This window comes from Diachasma alloeum, unplaced genomic scaffold (genome assembly GCF_001412515.2).
Source record: "Diachasma alloeum isolate Michigan unplaced genomic scaffold, Dall2.0 Dall_scaffold_00336, whole genome shotgun sequence".
NCBI lineage: Eukaryota > Metazoa > Arthropoda > Insecta > Hymenoptera > Braconidae > Diachasma > Diachasma alloeum.
The window spans coordinates 701299-717347 of NW_021680475.1; the positions used below are offsets into that span (position 1 = coordinate 701299).

The window sequence follows — 16049 nt, forward strand, 5'->3', positions numbered from 1 at the left end:
TACGCTTGGCAACGTTGCGACTTGTTCCGCATCGTAGCCGCAGTGAGGCCGTTCCGTAATATAACACGAGTCTGTGGCCAGTCCGCGGGAGTTTGTAGCGACGTTTGTGCTATCCGCATCGTAAAATGTTTGCCCGTCGAAGTAATCCAAAGGTAATCCAACTATCGGAAACGCACGTGGTTGACGTTGAGAAATTCATAACTGAGGTGAAAAAGAAGCCAATAGTCTACGACTGCAGACACGATCTGTATGGAGACAGAGGCGCAAAAACCAAAGCATGGAACGAAGTTGCAGCGGCCATAATCGAGGATTGGGAGCACATGAACTCGGAAATGAGAGAAACGATGGGTAATGCGCTTGCGTAGTAGACGGGATCATGTGGCGCACGTTGCTTGAATGTCGTAGCTAGAGTGATTTCGGGTGAAACGGAACGTATTTCAATATTAGTTATTTGTTGATTTTCTGGTTTCTAAACAATTTTTTTCAATGGCGCTTGCATTTTTTTATCCTTAGTATTCAAACTTTACGGTTTATTCTGCGGAAAATACATATTATTTCGAATAAATTTAAATATTATGCGAATGTTCGAGTTTGTAATTTGTTCATGAGGTTTGAATTTTTAGCAAGGGTATGGAGAAAAACGTTGACATGGTACTAATCCATACGCTAGGGGTCGAAAGGTATCCACTAAAATCTCTCCGGGTCGATTTTAGCTTTTTTAAAAATGTTTCTTTTTGGGTCGCAGAATCCGAATGTGTTTGTTCGACCAACAAACTCATGCATTCAAAGGTTATAAACAATTTAATTGTTTAAATGCGCATAACTCCAGAACTGAAAGCCTCACAACAAAAAAGTCTGCATCGAAAATACTCGTTCCGCCAGGTCAAATCCATTGGTTTTCGACTCGTTTTGATATCTCAAAGAATTACGGAGATACATTTTTTTGATTCGGGAGGCAAACGCACTCTCATGTGACGTGCGGAGAACGATGTAGTTCATACGCTCGCTATGATTTTGCCCTGCAAGTGAGGTCATTTTACCATCCGGGTGGGAAAAGGCATTTTTATAAACAATTTAATTGTTTCCAAGCGCATAACTCTGTGACTGTAAACTGGGACCACAACAAAAAAAAGTCCGCAAAAAATATTCGTCTCGTCAAGACGAATCCATTGGTTTTGTCCTGACCGGATGGTAAACTATGCAACATATTTAGCAGAATCAGAATCAACAAATTTAGCAGTGGATCTTATTTTCAGGGCAAAACCATTCCCTAGCGAATGCATTACATCATTCTCCGCACGTCACACGGGCGCGCATTCGCCTCCCGAATAAAAATGTATCGCCGTTGTTGTTTGAGATATCAGTATATGAGTACAAAATCAATGGATTCGTCTTAACGAGACGAGTATTTTGTACGCACTCTTTTATTGCGACACTTATAATTCTCAAGTTATGCGCATTTAAACAATTAAATTATTTTGAACGTTTGAATGCGTGAGTTCGGTGAAGTCCAACAAACAAATTCTGATTTTTCTGAAATGATAAAAATAAAAAAAGCCAAAGTCAATACGCAGACCTTTTAGTGGATACCTTTCAACCCCTAGCGAATGGACTATACGGGGAAATGCGTTCCTCTTGTACCGAATAAATATAATTAACAAGGCTTCCATTCTGAAGCAGAAAGGGAAGAAACGGAATTGGATGATTAAAGGATCGAAGAATAATATTCGTACAACAATTTCCCTTTCTATCATTGATGAAGTACTAAATACAATTGAAAAAAACCTGCCTGCTAAAAAGCCTGGAGTCGATATCGGCGGAATGAGCCCAGTAGAAACCACTAGTGAAGTGGTAAAAAGAGATAAGTCAACTTATCTCCCAGTTGAGTTTTTGAGGAATATTTCCGGATCTAAGGGAGATAGCGAAATTTTGGTAATTACATTTGTTATAGCACTCAATCGGCTCCACAGAAAAGCTTATAACAAAAATTTTGCTACCTTCTTTAGATTCCGAGATATTGATTGAAAACTGGTCAATAGTCAAAATTGACTTATTTCCTTTTACCACTTCGCTACTGAAACATAAGACTTCATAAGAAATTCATAAAAATTCTCTTTGAATGACGCAAATTATTTTCGAATCTTCCTCGTGACATCAGAAATATTGATACTAAAACAGTATCTGTAAATTTACCCCACAATAAAGGAAATGATCAAAATTTGATTACCCAAATTTAACGACAGCCGGCGTTACATAAACACAATCCTCGATTTTATAATCAATTTCTGCGACATTAGGGTATAAGTGATTAAAGAAAACAGTCGCTATAGAGTTACGAAACGTCACGCAATAAAAGCCAGATGATTCAGGATTAATATGAGAGCCTTTCTCTAATGTTAATCAAAACATTGTGACTTATTGCAGAGAAAAATTTGAGAGGCAAGTGGCGACACATCCGGGATTATTTCACTAAAGAACTCAAAGCGCGACAGCTGGCAGCGGAGGGAGGTGTCAGGAAGAGGAAGCCATACGCTTATTTCAAAAATTTATCATTCCTGCTGCCAATAATCGACGCTAGGAGGTGAGTGATGTGTCAAACAACGACTCGATTAATTCCTATTACATAATTGCATCAACTACACATAATACTGTATTTTTTCGATAAAATTATGATCTCGTAGCTAAAAGACTTTAGCAAGGCTCTATGTCCGATAGGAGCGATTTATAAGCAAAAAGTACCGTGGTGGCACCAGTTTTCGAATGGTTAAGGGGCACTCATCCATCAACATCGAATTATCCATGTTTATCCCGTCAAATGTGAAATATTAACTTTTTGAAGTCAATTCGGATATTTTTCCGACAGAAAGACACTTGATTTTGATTGAAAAAGTCAGGAATTAAACGAATATTCGTGAAAATATACCGAGTGTCCAATGGGATGTTGCTTAAACTGAACGCACCTTTCTGCCCTCATCCGTCAGGTAGGGACTCTATAGTTAGTAATCTTATCTTCTCAAAATAGTAATTTTTAGAACACATTTTTGTTAATCCAACGAGAATTATTCCATGAAATTGACAGCAGGTGCCGGTGTTTATCTCGAGTGGTATTGAAACGCGGGTTCGCCAATTCCTTTTGAATGTCGGACTGACGACATCCAACACAGCCAACTCCTAATACCTCTATAATCTGTCTTGAATATTATATTATGAGAATAATGAAAAAAAGACAATAAAATTTTTTGGACAGATATTTTTCACTCATTTTAGCGTGAAAAAACGTGGTAATATTTGCGATGGGTAGCCTATAGCAGAATTCTATAGAAAAAGTATAACTCAAAGTGTGCTACGTTGTGAAATTTACACAGAAAAAAATAAAAACGGTTTTGAAGGTCGTGGAGGGAGAAATTGAGTGGGTAATATATATAGGTAGTTGCGCGCCCGTTCTCAGCGACGGGACGCAACTGCGTCCCTTGATACGTAGGTTATAGCAGTTTTATACACGCCACTATCGAAGTAGTGATTCGTGCTCTATAATGAGTCATCTCACGACAGAAGAAAAGATGTATCTTATCGAGTGCTTCTATTCTAGAGGCAAAGCGTATGCCAATGCATATAGAGGGTTCCGTACGAAGTATGGAACGCGTCGAGTTTCTAATGAAAACACTCTGAAAAGGTATGAAAAAAGAATTTAACCTCACTTACGTGTGGTTTGATTTAGTTTCATCATTTTCATTTTCCAAAAACGTACTATTCTCATAGGGTAATCGACAATTTTGTACAGTACGGTAGACTTGAGGACCGCAGGCATGACGCTGCAGGCCCGGCATATAGGGTAATGACGGAGGAGACAGTGGCAGAAGTGGAGAAATATTTCGAGAAAAATCCAAAGACTTCAATCAGAAAAGCTGCTTCAGCACTGGGAATTAGCAAATCTTCACTGCATATTATTGCATTATTATTATATAAAATTTCTTGAAACTGCATCCTTACAAAATAAAAACTCATCAATTATTAACAAGGGGTGCTACGAAAAAGCGCGCGAAACTTTGCAAGACTAAGACAGAATTGTGTGAAAGAGCAGAAATTCATGAAGATCAGATTATTTTCTTCGACGAAGCACATTTCGGGTTGGATGGGTATGTCAATAATCAAAATTCTCGTTTTTCGGGGTCGGAAAAACCAAATACCTTGGTAGCAAAGCCTCTGCACCCCATAAAGTGACTGTATGGACAGCTGCATCAGTGAAAGCTATATACCTGCAGTTTGTTGAATCTACTGTTACGGGGGTGAGGTATAAAGAGCTGTTGGAGACGAAATTCTTCCCCTTTGCGCGAAAACGGGGCCTGATCGAGAATTTTCATTTTATGAAAGACGGAGTGACGTCTGTCATAAACCATTCACCACGTCTATGGTCAATCGAGTCATTGGTTTGGAATAGCGTAAATCTAAAAAAAAAAAAAATTGTAAAAGAAATCGCCTAGAACGGGTGTTGTTCCGTCTACAAAAAGTGGTGAAATAGAAACTACTGCCAAGTACTGTCAAGTGGAAGTTGGAACTCAGAAATACCAATAAAATAATCCAAGTGGATTGACTCGGAATTTTTATCGACTTGATTTTGTTATTTTCATAATTTTCATCTATTCGATTTTTTTTATTGGTATGTCTGAGTTCCAACTTCCACCAAACAACACCCGTTCTTGGCGTTTTAGTTACAATTTTTTTTTTTTTAGAAGGTTTCACACATTATTGTGACTATACTTTTTCGACTTCATAACTGTTTGGAGACCAAATAATAATGAAATTTTTTTTACCAATTTTTTTTGGCAAAAAAAAATTGCTTTAAATTTTTCTAGGAGATTTTACACATATCGGTAAACACACTTTGCAACTTATCGTAAACTGGAGAATAATTTTAAGTCGCAAATTGACAATTGCTTTCTCCCATGAAACGATTTTTTTACTCATTGCACCTATCTCATTCATATATATTTTTAATATTACAAACTGTGATAAATTCAAGAACTCAGTATTTTAACATGAAGAAATGTGATAAATTTGCGATGGAGAATCTATAGCAATATTTTATAGTTAAAGTATAACTCAGAATGTGCTACCTTGTGAATTTTGTACAGAAAAAAAATAAAAACGGTTTTGGGGAATATGGAGGGGGAAGTTGGCTGTGAAATATATATTATTATTATTATTATTATTATTATTATTATTATTATTATTATTATTATAGGCAGTTGCGCACCCGTTTCTGACGACGGGACGCAACTGCGTCCCTTGATTCGCTCAAGAAGGATGAAATGACCCCCCACTCTCCGGCCTTGTGACTTTTTTTTGTGGGGATACATTAAAGATGACTATTATATAGGAAATCCACAAGAAGAAAGAGTTGGTTAACGCCTTCAAAAAGGTGGTTAAAGGGCATTCTACTTGAAACTTTAAAGCATGTTATATACAGTTTTCGAAAAAGAATCGATTGCTGTTCCAATAGCGATGGTGAACACTTCGAAACTGTGTATCATTTAAATGAATATTTGAATTAAAATATAAATACACAAATATCACCCATCATGATGAAAATATCCTTGAATAAAAACTACCAAGTTTCTTATATTACTAGCTATTTTACTTTTTCCATTATCTCCATAAGTTGAAAAATGATGGCTGATTAGTTTCAGCAACATTCCATTGGACACCCGGTAACATAGTGCCCCGAAAATTATCCATCAATTCGTAGAAACATTAATCCTAGACTGGTCACCATGCGAGGAAATTGCCACAACACGTCGTTTTATTCACCTTGCCATCGACTGGGTGACCGGAAAAATTAGAGAAAAATTGAATTCGTCAATTGAAGTATCTGGAAAATTCTAGTATTTTTTTTTCAATATTGTATCCTTAATTCTGGGAGAGAAAAAATTATTTCCAACAGGTGAACAATTTTTTCCCGTGTTAAATGAAATTGCCTGTTGCGCGACGTTGCTGGGAACTCGCTAAACGCGCCCGGGAAGTGTAGAGTGGATTCGGCAACGCTGGGGCCTAAAGAACACGGCGGCACTCTCCCGCGAAGGTGACTAAAGTCGCATTTTCCCGTCAGGTGACCAGACTAGGGTTAATCAATTGTTTGCTTACATTTTCTCTCCAGATTCTTATCAAGTGTGGCTGAATCCAACAGTCTGTACACTACATAGGGCTCGATAAACAGATAGGTCAATCGAGCACCTCGGATAATGTAATTTTAGGAATTTATTGCACTCTGTGTAATAGAAATGAATGTTGTAATTCGTGCAGAAATAATCGTATTTCAAGAGGAAAACAATGAAAATGCACTTCGATGTCTTTGAATTTTTTATTCATTCGAAATTATGTCGCAGCGGTGCTCTAAATTCCGCTATTTGGGTTCCATTCGAAAACTGATATCGCTACGGGATATCATTTCATTCATTTGAAAATGAGTCTTACTCTATATAATTTGAGATGTCCGTTTCTCCGGAAATTCATGGAAGGGTTTAGACAGTTGTGAAAATGACCCTCATTGTTTTTTGTCATATGACAAATTTATGACAGTCATGTAACATTTTTTTATGTCATAATTTGAGTCTGATATTGCCACCGCTATTTAAATGGAATGTGATGGTCACATATTCTATTTGTCATAAGAAATGTCATAACATTCAAGTCATTATGAACACTTTCATCGCAGCGGGTGTGAAGGTGAGGTTTGCGCACGCGGAGTGCGTAAAATGTCACTTCATACACAGTGTCATGAGTATATTATATGCAATACTATCTTGAAATTTTGTTATCTAGTTTTCAAAAACTGTTAGAAGAAAAAAATTTAAGACAATTTTTTCGTATCAGTCAAACGCCGTTTACGGACAGTAACGAAAAATTATGTTCCTCATTCGGTGGGAAACAACTTTTCTGATTCGTGTGATTGCATTCTTCGGCTTCGCGTCGGCCTGCAACCCTCACACTCGGCAGAAAAAAATTTGTTGGGCCTTGTGATGAAAACAGTCATTTATGTAGTTTTTAAAAACTGTTCGTAAAATAATTTCAAGACAATGATGAAATTTTTACGGTGGTTTAAACAAGTACATTGCTAAATAGGCAGAATAGAAGTGACAAAAATCGATACACTAATTTTTTTGGAAAATGGATAAAAATGAATGAATTTGTCATCTCAGGGGAAGAGCGATAACCAATGGGGAGGCAAACGAGTACAAAACGGAGGAAGTAATGTGTGAGGAGGATGCTGAGTCACTGGACGTTACTTACGAGGGCAGTCCACAGCCCACCGTATCATATCTGAACCACTCAAATGGGCCTGTGGCTGCCAATTCACATATGATTGATCCCCTCTCGGAGACGTCCCTGGGGCCCTTTGATAGCGACATTCCCGAAGTTGTTTCCTCCCACAGTGGCCAGAGAGCTATAACGCACGAGGAGGACTACGAGAAAATGTTTCTCCTCTCACTATTGCCCTCCCTTCGGCTAGTACCGGAGAACATGAAGCTGCAAGTAAAAATAGATATGCAACAGGTTATAGCGGTTGCTCTGCGCAACAATAACGCGAGGAGTGGGTCATAGGTCGATATTTATGGCACTTTGATTACTTACGAGATTCAAACAGGAAAAATTTTCTAGAATAAACTACCGTATTCGCTAGGACATTCTACTGGACCTTCATTGGAAATTCTACGAGTTTTTTGCCGATTTTATTGAGAATTAATAGAATTTCATCTTTCTATTCAACTTATTCCACTGGGATATTTTCTATAAAAATTTCTCGACATTAAATTTGCAAATTTTTTTCGGGCTTCCTTATCCTTCTGAAATTAGCAAAATCAAACCAGAAAATTTAGGCCGAAGAATCTCTCTGGAAAATGTCTCAATAGAATAAGTTGTACGGAAAAATCAATTTCTATTGAATTTTCGTATGAACTCTTTTCTAATGAATATTCCTACTGAAAAAGCGCAAATCCAATAGAATTTTGTAGTAAATACGCTAGTTTGTCTATTAAATTTTTTCGTACGAGTTTTCATGTTTTGTTTTCTCTGATTAAGGAAAAAAAAATGAACGGGTAGTGATGACGCTCGCCTCATCATTTTTATTTTGTAAGACTTTGATGATAAGTTCTCTTGTAAAGTTCTTAATTAAAAAATCTATTAGATAATGCACAGTATTTATAAATTTCTTATTCATTTCTTCAATACACTTATCTTATCTTTGAGAAATTATAAAGAATACGTAATAATATCATCATAATTAAATGTGAACGCTGAGATACTGATATTCTGTAATTTTCAAGTACATAGGGGGCAGCACCAGCTTAAGCATGAAATTCACTGGCTGCTGGTAGAGTAGAAAGTCTTCACGTTTGTACCATCAGATGAAATCTACAATGAAGTGATGATCATTCGGCGCTATCACTAACAGATAGCGCTGTTCGAGAGTACACGATACGAATAATTTAACTTTTAGCTATAAATATCATAATTCATGTAAATGCGAATAATGGATATAATCAGTACGAGTTCTAATGGATACAAGGCAAAACTCATGAAGTTATAAATATTCAACAACCGAAACTCCTCTAAATATCTAAGGCACTACAATACATTTCACTCTTCAATCAAATTTCGAAAAGGAAAACTAAAAATTAACTAGATTCTTGATTTACAAAATTCCCTGAATTCCCTCTAAGATCTTTAAACACTGCAATAAATAAAATAATTCACAATTGGGCAGAGCCTCGCCAGGCGGAATCGAAACCGCAGGCTCCGTCGGAATCAGAATCATGTTCTCGTGATGCTCTCGGAGTAGTTGGTGATACGGCAGTGGTTGACGAAGGCCGTTTTGTTAATCTGGACGGATTATCCCCTCCCACTATTTTAGTCTGTGGAAGAGGTGTGCTGGGTTGACTAGCAGCTTGTTGACGAGAAGGAGTGAAGTCTTGGGCACGTCTGCTTCTGCGTTTCTTGATTGGGGCGTACTTTGGTGGAGGCATGACTTTGTTCTCCTGAAAACCGGAAGCATTAATTAATTCTGTATTTTATGCTAATAGTTTGCATTCGATTGGCTTGCGAGTGGCAATAATCTGTGATGACAAAAGTCCCAGCGAAGGTGGTATTTCACTGAGAGAAAATAGTATATTTCCTAACGAGTGCAAAAAAGTGTTTCTTGGCGAGTGGAAGGTTTATATCACGAGCCGAAGGCGAGTGATATAATCCCACGAGCTAAAAAACATTTTTTCACGAGTTACGAACAATATTTTTCATCACAATGTGGCGAAAATTGGACTGTTAGGCACGCGGAGCGTGCCGAAAAGTTCACTTTTCGTCACAGCGTGATGAAAAAGAAATTTTATCACGCTGTGCGAAAATAGTATTTTTCCGGCCTGTTGCGATGGGGTTTTTTACTCGGGTGGCGTTGGCCTCCGAGCCGTAGGCGAGGAGTGGCCAACCACACGAGTAAAAAAACCCCATCGCAACAGCCCGGGAACAATATTTTTCTGTAGTGATTTTCAAGTTTTCGAGTTTGGGAAGTATGTAATACCAATTCCCAGACGAGAAATCGTGAGAAGCAGTACAGAAAAGTAACTTTTTATGTATGCTTTGCTTCCCTAAAAACGTCCCTTTTCTACACATTGTGATGAAAAATATCGTTCGATACTCATGAGAAAAGTGTTTTGTAGCTGGTGGGATTATATCACTCGCCTTCGGCTCATGCTATAAACCTCCTACGAGCCAAAAAACACTTTTCCGTACTCGTATCGAAATATACTACTTTGACACTGGTGCTATGTTCACCTCGTGCTGAAAAGTGCCTTTTCGTGTTACTTGTAAACGAAAAGTCTTTTCGTTTACTTCTAATCGAAAAATGCACAGTTCGGCCACTCGCTGAACGTAATATCACTGTCAAAATAGTATATTGCGTTACGAGTGCAGAAAAGAGTTTTTTGGCTCATGGGAGGTTTATAGCACGAGCCGAAGGCGAGTGATATAATCCCACGAGCCAGAAAACACTTTTCTCACGAGTATCGAATGGTATTTTTCATCACAATGTGTGGAAAAGGGACGTTTTTAGGGAAGCAAAGCATGCATAAAAAGTTACTTTTTTACACAGCGTGATAAAAAATATTGTTCGACACATGTGAAACGGGAATTTTCAGCTCCTGTGATTGGTAGCCCTCGGCTTAGTCTCAGGTCGCTAACTTCGCACGTAAAAATTCCGTCTCACTCGTATCGAAATGTACTATTTACTTCACCCTAGAATAAAATCTACTATACTATCACAATAGTAGTTTTGTTATTCCAGCCGTAAGGCATTCCGTCTGTGAATCCCTGCCTATGACCCCCATAACAAAAAATATTGTTCATCACGTGGTCGAAAAAAACCTTTTCTAGCTCATATAATTGCATCCCTCGCTTTCGGCTCGGGCTGCAAGCTCATATTTGTCAGAAAAGTTTCTTACGGCCCAATAACAAAATAGTACATTATGTCTTCAGGCGATGAAAACGCCATCCAAATCCCATCCACTCATTTCCTATGACGTCACAAAGATGTGGAACCCTATATAAATTCCTTTCTTTAATGTAAAACACATCTGACGAATGTCACTTTATAATTTGAGCCGACAGCGAGGATTATAATCACATTTCGTATTGGATGAAAAAAAAATTGGACATATTTTAATACCGACAGGCCATTTTCTCGACAAAATGATCTGTTTTAAACGAAAGTCTCTTCATTTTTCGAGCACATTTGATGTTTTGCATTTAGACCTTGTCTACAGAAATTGTAATCCTCACATTCTAATAACATAATATACATGGTAAATTTTTCTAAACTAAAATATGCCAACCCAGTGCACATTGCGTAATTTGAGTATCACATCGTATACTTCTAACTTGTAAATAGTTCATTTCTTATAAGAAACTGGACAGGTATAATCACAGCATGTGGAGATCAAGAAAAACAAAATCCACCAATCCGGGTCCGAGTTTTATGGATTTTGTATTTTTCTCAAAAATGCGCATTCTCGAATCATATATGTCGAATTGCGCCCAATAAATTAACCATTTACAAGTCTCAATTGTACAATATGGAATGCAGATTTCACAATATGTAATTGGAATGGTATAATATCATTTGCTAGAATTCAATATCGATATCTTGTAATCAGAATGTGGGGAGCACCATTTCTGTAGACAAGGTCTTATAGCGGAATATCATGTGTGTCCAAAAGGAAGGGACTCTATTTTGTGTAATAGGTCATGTTTCCTAGAAAATGGTGTGTTGAAGAATGCAATCAAATATGAATGCATCAAATATGTTTCGGACAGGAATTTATAGAGAGATTTTGTATGGAAATTTCGGGCATTTGCTTGTCTGAAACGAATTTGATTGGCGGAATTATATATTTTTTTCTCAGTGCAACGGATTGCACGCAAAGGAAAACCCCCAAACCTTCCTGAAATACGACCGTCGCTTTCTCTCAATCGCAATGGGTTGGAAGGGAAGGAATAAAGTAATCTTGTTATTTCAGATTCTCTTTTTCGTTTCAAGAGTATCATTTCATTCCAAACAAAAATATTAATTTTCTAAGTACGATCATACTACTTCATACCGAAGAGCACTGATTTCTTGGCTGAAACGCAACAATGAATTGATTGGATATGTTATATTCTTGCCCCAAGAAAGGACTTTTATGATATTGAGTAATTTTCCTCTTACCGATGTGACAGCGAAGTATTTTATAGGAAAAGAAAAATACTTCTAGCACAGAAAAAATTGTTTTCGGCCGAATGTCGAACATAATTTCTCTTCAAACCATTCGTGAACAACATATAATGAACACTAAGGTTTCGTACAACGCTGTTTCGCGGAAGCTGTGATGAAGTAGATTTTCCTCGATATTGATAGAAGAGATAAGATATTCACCTGAATGTTATCCGCAGATCCCCAACTCTTATGAATCTTCTCATTATTTCCACTACTGGCCACACCCAGGAATTGGCTGAAGGCCTCCGTCGTACGTTTCACGCGGACGTTCAATGAGCCAATTCGTAGGAAACCAAGATCTTTCTCTGTGTGCTTTTTCCTTGCTTTTATTTCTGCAAGATGTAAACCAAGACGACAATTACACCATAATGCTGAATGAAATGAGACATTAAACGTTCACACGGACCCGAGTAATGTTAGATTATTTTTTTTTCAGGAAGAACACATTCAACAATGAACGAGAGAAAGTCAATCTGCTAACATAGATCATATATATTGGTTAATAGAGCATTAAATAATAAAGCGAAAAAAAATCTTGACGACTCCTGGATGATGCTTGATGTACACCTATAAATATTAATGTCATTACTGCCAGTGGGAGTTGGATCGTTGAATACAATAAGAGGCTGTCTAACCAGGAGTAGCTAGTGAAAAAGAAGAAAAAAAAAACTGTTGACTCTGTTAATTGATGCGAACGATAAGGAACTAATTACGGTGAATTGAAGCCCCTTCCACTGGGGTAAGAAGGGGAGCAATTAAATACACACAGAGTTAAATAAATCACGCGTGTGCCGTAGTTGGTGAGCATTATCGCCAAACGAGAGACATAGAAGGGTTGAGTGCATTATGTGCAAACACATGCGGAAGAATTTTTTTAATACGATTAAGTTTTTTTTTTCCACTGGCTTCGCCTCTTTTTCATGCCCTCGGCGAGCTCAGTGTGTAAAACGCGTGCCCGTAGAATTTAGCGGTGTTACAATAATTGCACATGCCACCTCCGTGACGAGTAACAAAAGGGAAGCTTTTGCCGGCTTAATAATTAATAGGACGTTATCTAGCGGAGTTTCTACTACCGCCTCCCCTGTGATATATGCCCCTGCCGCGCTCTTTGATGCATAATGTTGAGTCTCAAGATCCTCAAGTAGCACCGGGAAAGGAAAAATTTTCTTTCAAAGAGAAACACTGGTACGATGAAACGATAATTAAACACAACGAGGTAACCCCACCGGTGAATATATTTCTTGCATTTATGCGTTTCGTATGCACTTGACGCCTTCATCTTTTATGTGCAAGAGATACTCTTAGGGTTAAAAGAACACGTGCATTCACGGCAATAAAGTATTACAGCATTAAGTGGAAAATAATTACTCAGGAATTGTGATAATTCGAGGGTTTTTTTTCGCCTCGGTTGCCTTTTTGTTAAACAAGCACCAATTAGGTTATTCAATGGTTCTTTTTTAATAATAGCCGTGTTCGAGTGATACACCCCATTGTTATTACCACATGTGTTTTAAAAAGATTCATCATACGTTACTTCTTAGGATGCTCTTACAATTTGCTGTGATTAAAGCGTACTTAAATAAAATTAGCAGCAGTGTGCTTCTCAACTTGCCTCAATGATACGGCAGCAGTAATCCCTACAACAGAAGAATTAAAATCGAAAGGCCCAAAATGGAAATTCATAACAGTAAAACATCATAAACACCCCACCCATTCACCATTCTTCAAACACCCCATTCTCATTCAGTTTAATACAGTAAAAAACAAAATAATGTATTATACAGTCTGTGAAGTCTGGAATATGAAGAGAGAATTGAAGCTCCAGACATTATTAAGTAAATCATGAGTAGACTCCCTTTCATCAATCTTCTCGTTGACTCCTCTATGCATATGCATCTGTGTAATATGGTAATTCATGTGCCATACTCTACCCAGCGTGTACGTACGTATGAAGTCCTTAATCACAGAACTTTCTAGTGCACTAATCCGATTGCAGAGGGATTTTTTCATTCTTTTGCGTTAATCTACTGGAGGAGAGTATGAGAAATGAATATACTCACTTCGGAAGGTATCTTGGCTAACCGCAGCCTCCTGCGAGGCCAGATACTGCCTGGCCTTCTTCCCACTGTGGTCCCGAATCTCCTGGTTGGCTCCTACATTAGGGGAATGAGATTAAGGTGTTTTATCAGAGATCGATTGGTCAAGGAGAATTGATAGATTTGGTTCTCTGATGAATACTGGGGAATTGATGGTGCTAGGTGAATTGATTTATTTTCCAGTTGAGGAAATATGGGGATGAGATCAACATTCGATGTCTTTCGATTCAGTACTAAAAGGGTAAGACAGGATGATTCAATTTCAGAATGAATTTTCAATAAATATCTCTGGATTTAAGGGAGAGGGCAGAATTTTGATGAGGAGCCTTCTTTTGCTGGATCTCTCCTTTCTTTTTTGAGGAAAGTACTTCAAGAGTATTTTTTGTCAAGAGGCTGAAATAGTATTTTATGATAGAAGGGACAAAAGGACACTTTTTTGCACGCTTCGCAAAGAACTGCCTTTCTCTTAACAGTACTATAAAATATCGTATGATATATATGAAAAAATGTAGTTTCTGACGAGTGTGATTGGAGTAACCCTCACACGCGTCAATAACTATTTTTTAATCGCACTGTCCGTAAAACGTAATTTCACTTCGTGACCGTCAAACGCCGTTTACGGACATTGTGAAGAAAACTTATGTTCGTCACTCGGCCGAAAAAAAAACCTCCGACTGGTGTGATTACACTCCTCGGCTTCGCCTCGGTCTGCAAACCTCACACTCGTTAGAACAGCTTTTTTCGGCCTTGTGACAAAAATATCTATTTTCCATTTGTATCGTAATATAATATTTCTTCGCTAAACCGAACGAAATTTTGTTGACAAAATGAGTTTTCAGTTCGACCCGCAGCCGACGGTTACAATCAGATGAGCTAGAATAGTATATTGTGTTACTAGTGCGTAAAGTTCCACTTTTTTGTACGGACGTCTAACACATCCTATTTTTCATGATACCTGCCGATAATTCAATGATCGGAATGATAGTTCAATGATCGGAACGGTAGTGGGTAAAGTGATTGTTTTTTTGTAATAACAGCGAAGCTTTAGGCTCGTGAACTTTACGTATGTCATGCACTGATAGAACGGATTAGTTGTTAACGAATTGATCTTGGTTGGACGTTAGGGTCTATTCGATCTCACCAAATGTTCATTCGTTAATAGTTAACGAATGTATATTTGAGAAGTCTTGTATGACTTGACTTTCGCCATTCAAGTGAATCATTCGTTAACTATTAACGAATATTCATTTGGTCATATTCAACTCTACCATTCGTTAATAGTTAACGAATGTATATTTGAGAAGTCTTGTATGACTTGACTTTCGCCATTCAAGTGAATCATTCGTTAACTATTAACGAATATTCATTTGGTCATATTCAACTCTACCATTCGTTAATAGTTAACGAATCTCCGTTGGAATAAATGAATCATTCTATCATATTAAACCGTTTTGAAAAGTGCGCTTTTCAGATGAGTATCATAAAAAAGTTTTTTTTCGGTCGAGTGTCAAAAATGATTTGTTATCGTGACGCGGTCGGGAAGCGCAGCCTTACGGCTGGAATAAGAAGAGCATAAGTGAGCCATTATTTCTAGATTCCGAATTGCTGTCAAAAATCGAACTTATGGAACAGCGAAGCTGAGTGAGTTATTACTCTACTACTGAATTAAAATTGTTCGCGGGGTGATGTAGGTGACGGAGCGGCAAAAGAAGCGAAAGGTAGAGCCGGCATTCGCGTATCAGGAAAATGTGAACAAACAAAAGTCGTTTTTAGCAAGATTTCAAATCCTACCGACGCAATGGAGCTGAAGTGGCAAATGGAAAGATACTTTGACTACTTTAACCAAGATATTTTCGAGAGAAGATAGCTCATTTCATTCTTCTCTTTCCAGTTAATTTTATGCTATTATCATCTATGCTTAAGCTATTTTTCACTACATTTCTATAATCCACACATGTTGCTCCCTCTATCCCTCCTTTCTGCTGCTCTTAAATAAATAAACTGTAAATTTTCAAAATATACTCTTCATTTCAAAGCTTCATTTCAATAAGAAATCTAATGGGAAACAAACTTGAAGATCAAGTCAAACATCTAGTAATGAGGAAAATATACTTTTTCTCATAAATGAAAATAAATAACCATTCAACTTAGAAAGG

The 16049-nt window shown here is 37.5% G+C and overlaps 2 protein-coding genes across 2 annotated transcripts in view; one reads left to right on the forward strand and one right to left on the reverse strand.

The window, feature by feature from the left end:
- Positions 1 to 8195, forward strand: LOC107040507. The gene is made up of 3 exons (XM_015260623.1): positions 1 to 348; positions 2425 to 2581; positions 7197 to 8195. The coding sequence occupies exons 1-3, from the start codon at positions 126 to 128 to the stop codon at positions 7597 to 7599; spliced, it is 783 nt and encodes a 260-aa protein (XP_015116109.1). The 5' UTR covers positions 1 to 125; the 3' UTR covers positions 7600 to 8195.
- A 320-nt stretch (positions 8196 to 8515) lies between these two features.
- The window catches only part of LOC107040506 (ankyrin repeat domain-containing protein SOWAHB), a gene marked incomplete in the record, with an annotated part of 115781 nt that continues 108247 nt past the window's right edge, over positions 8516 to 16049 (reverse strand). The window contains 3 exon segments of the mRNA XM_015260621.1: positions 8516 to 9032; positions 11957 to 12129; positions 13858 to 13950. Coding sequence (XP_015116107.1) covers positions 8748 to 9032; positions 11957 to 12129; positions 13858 to 13950 — 551 coding nt within the window.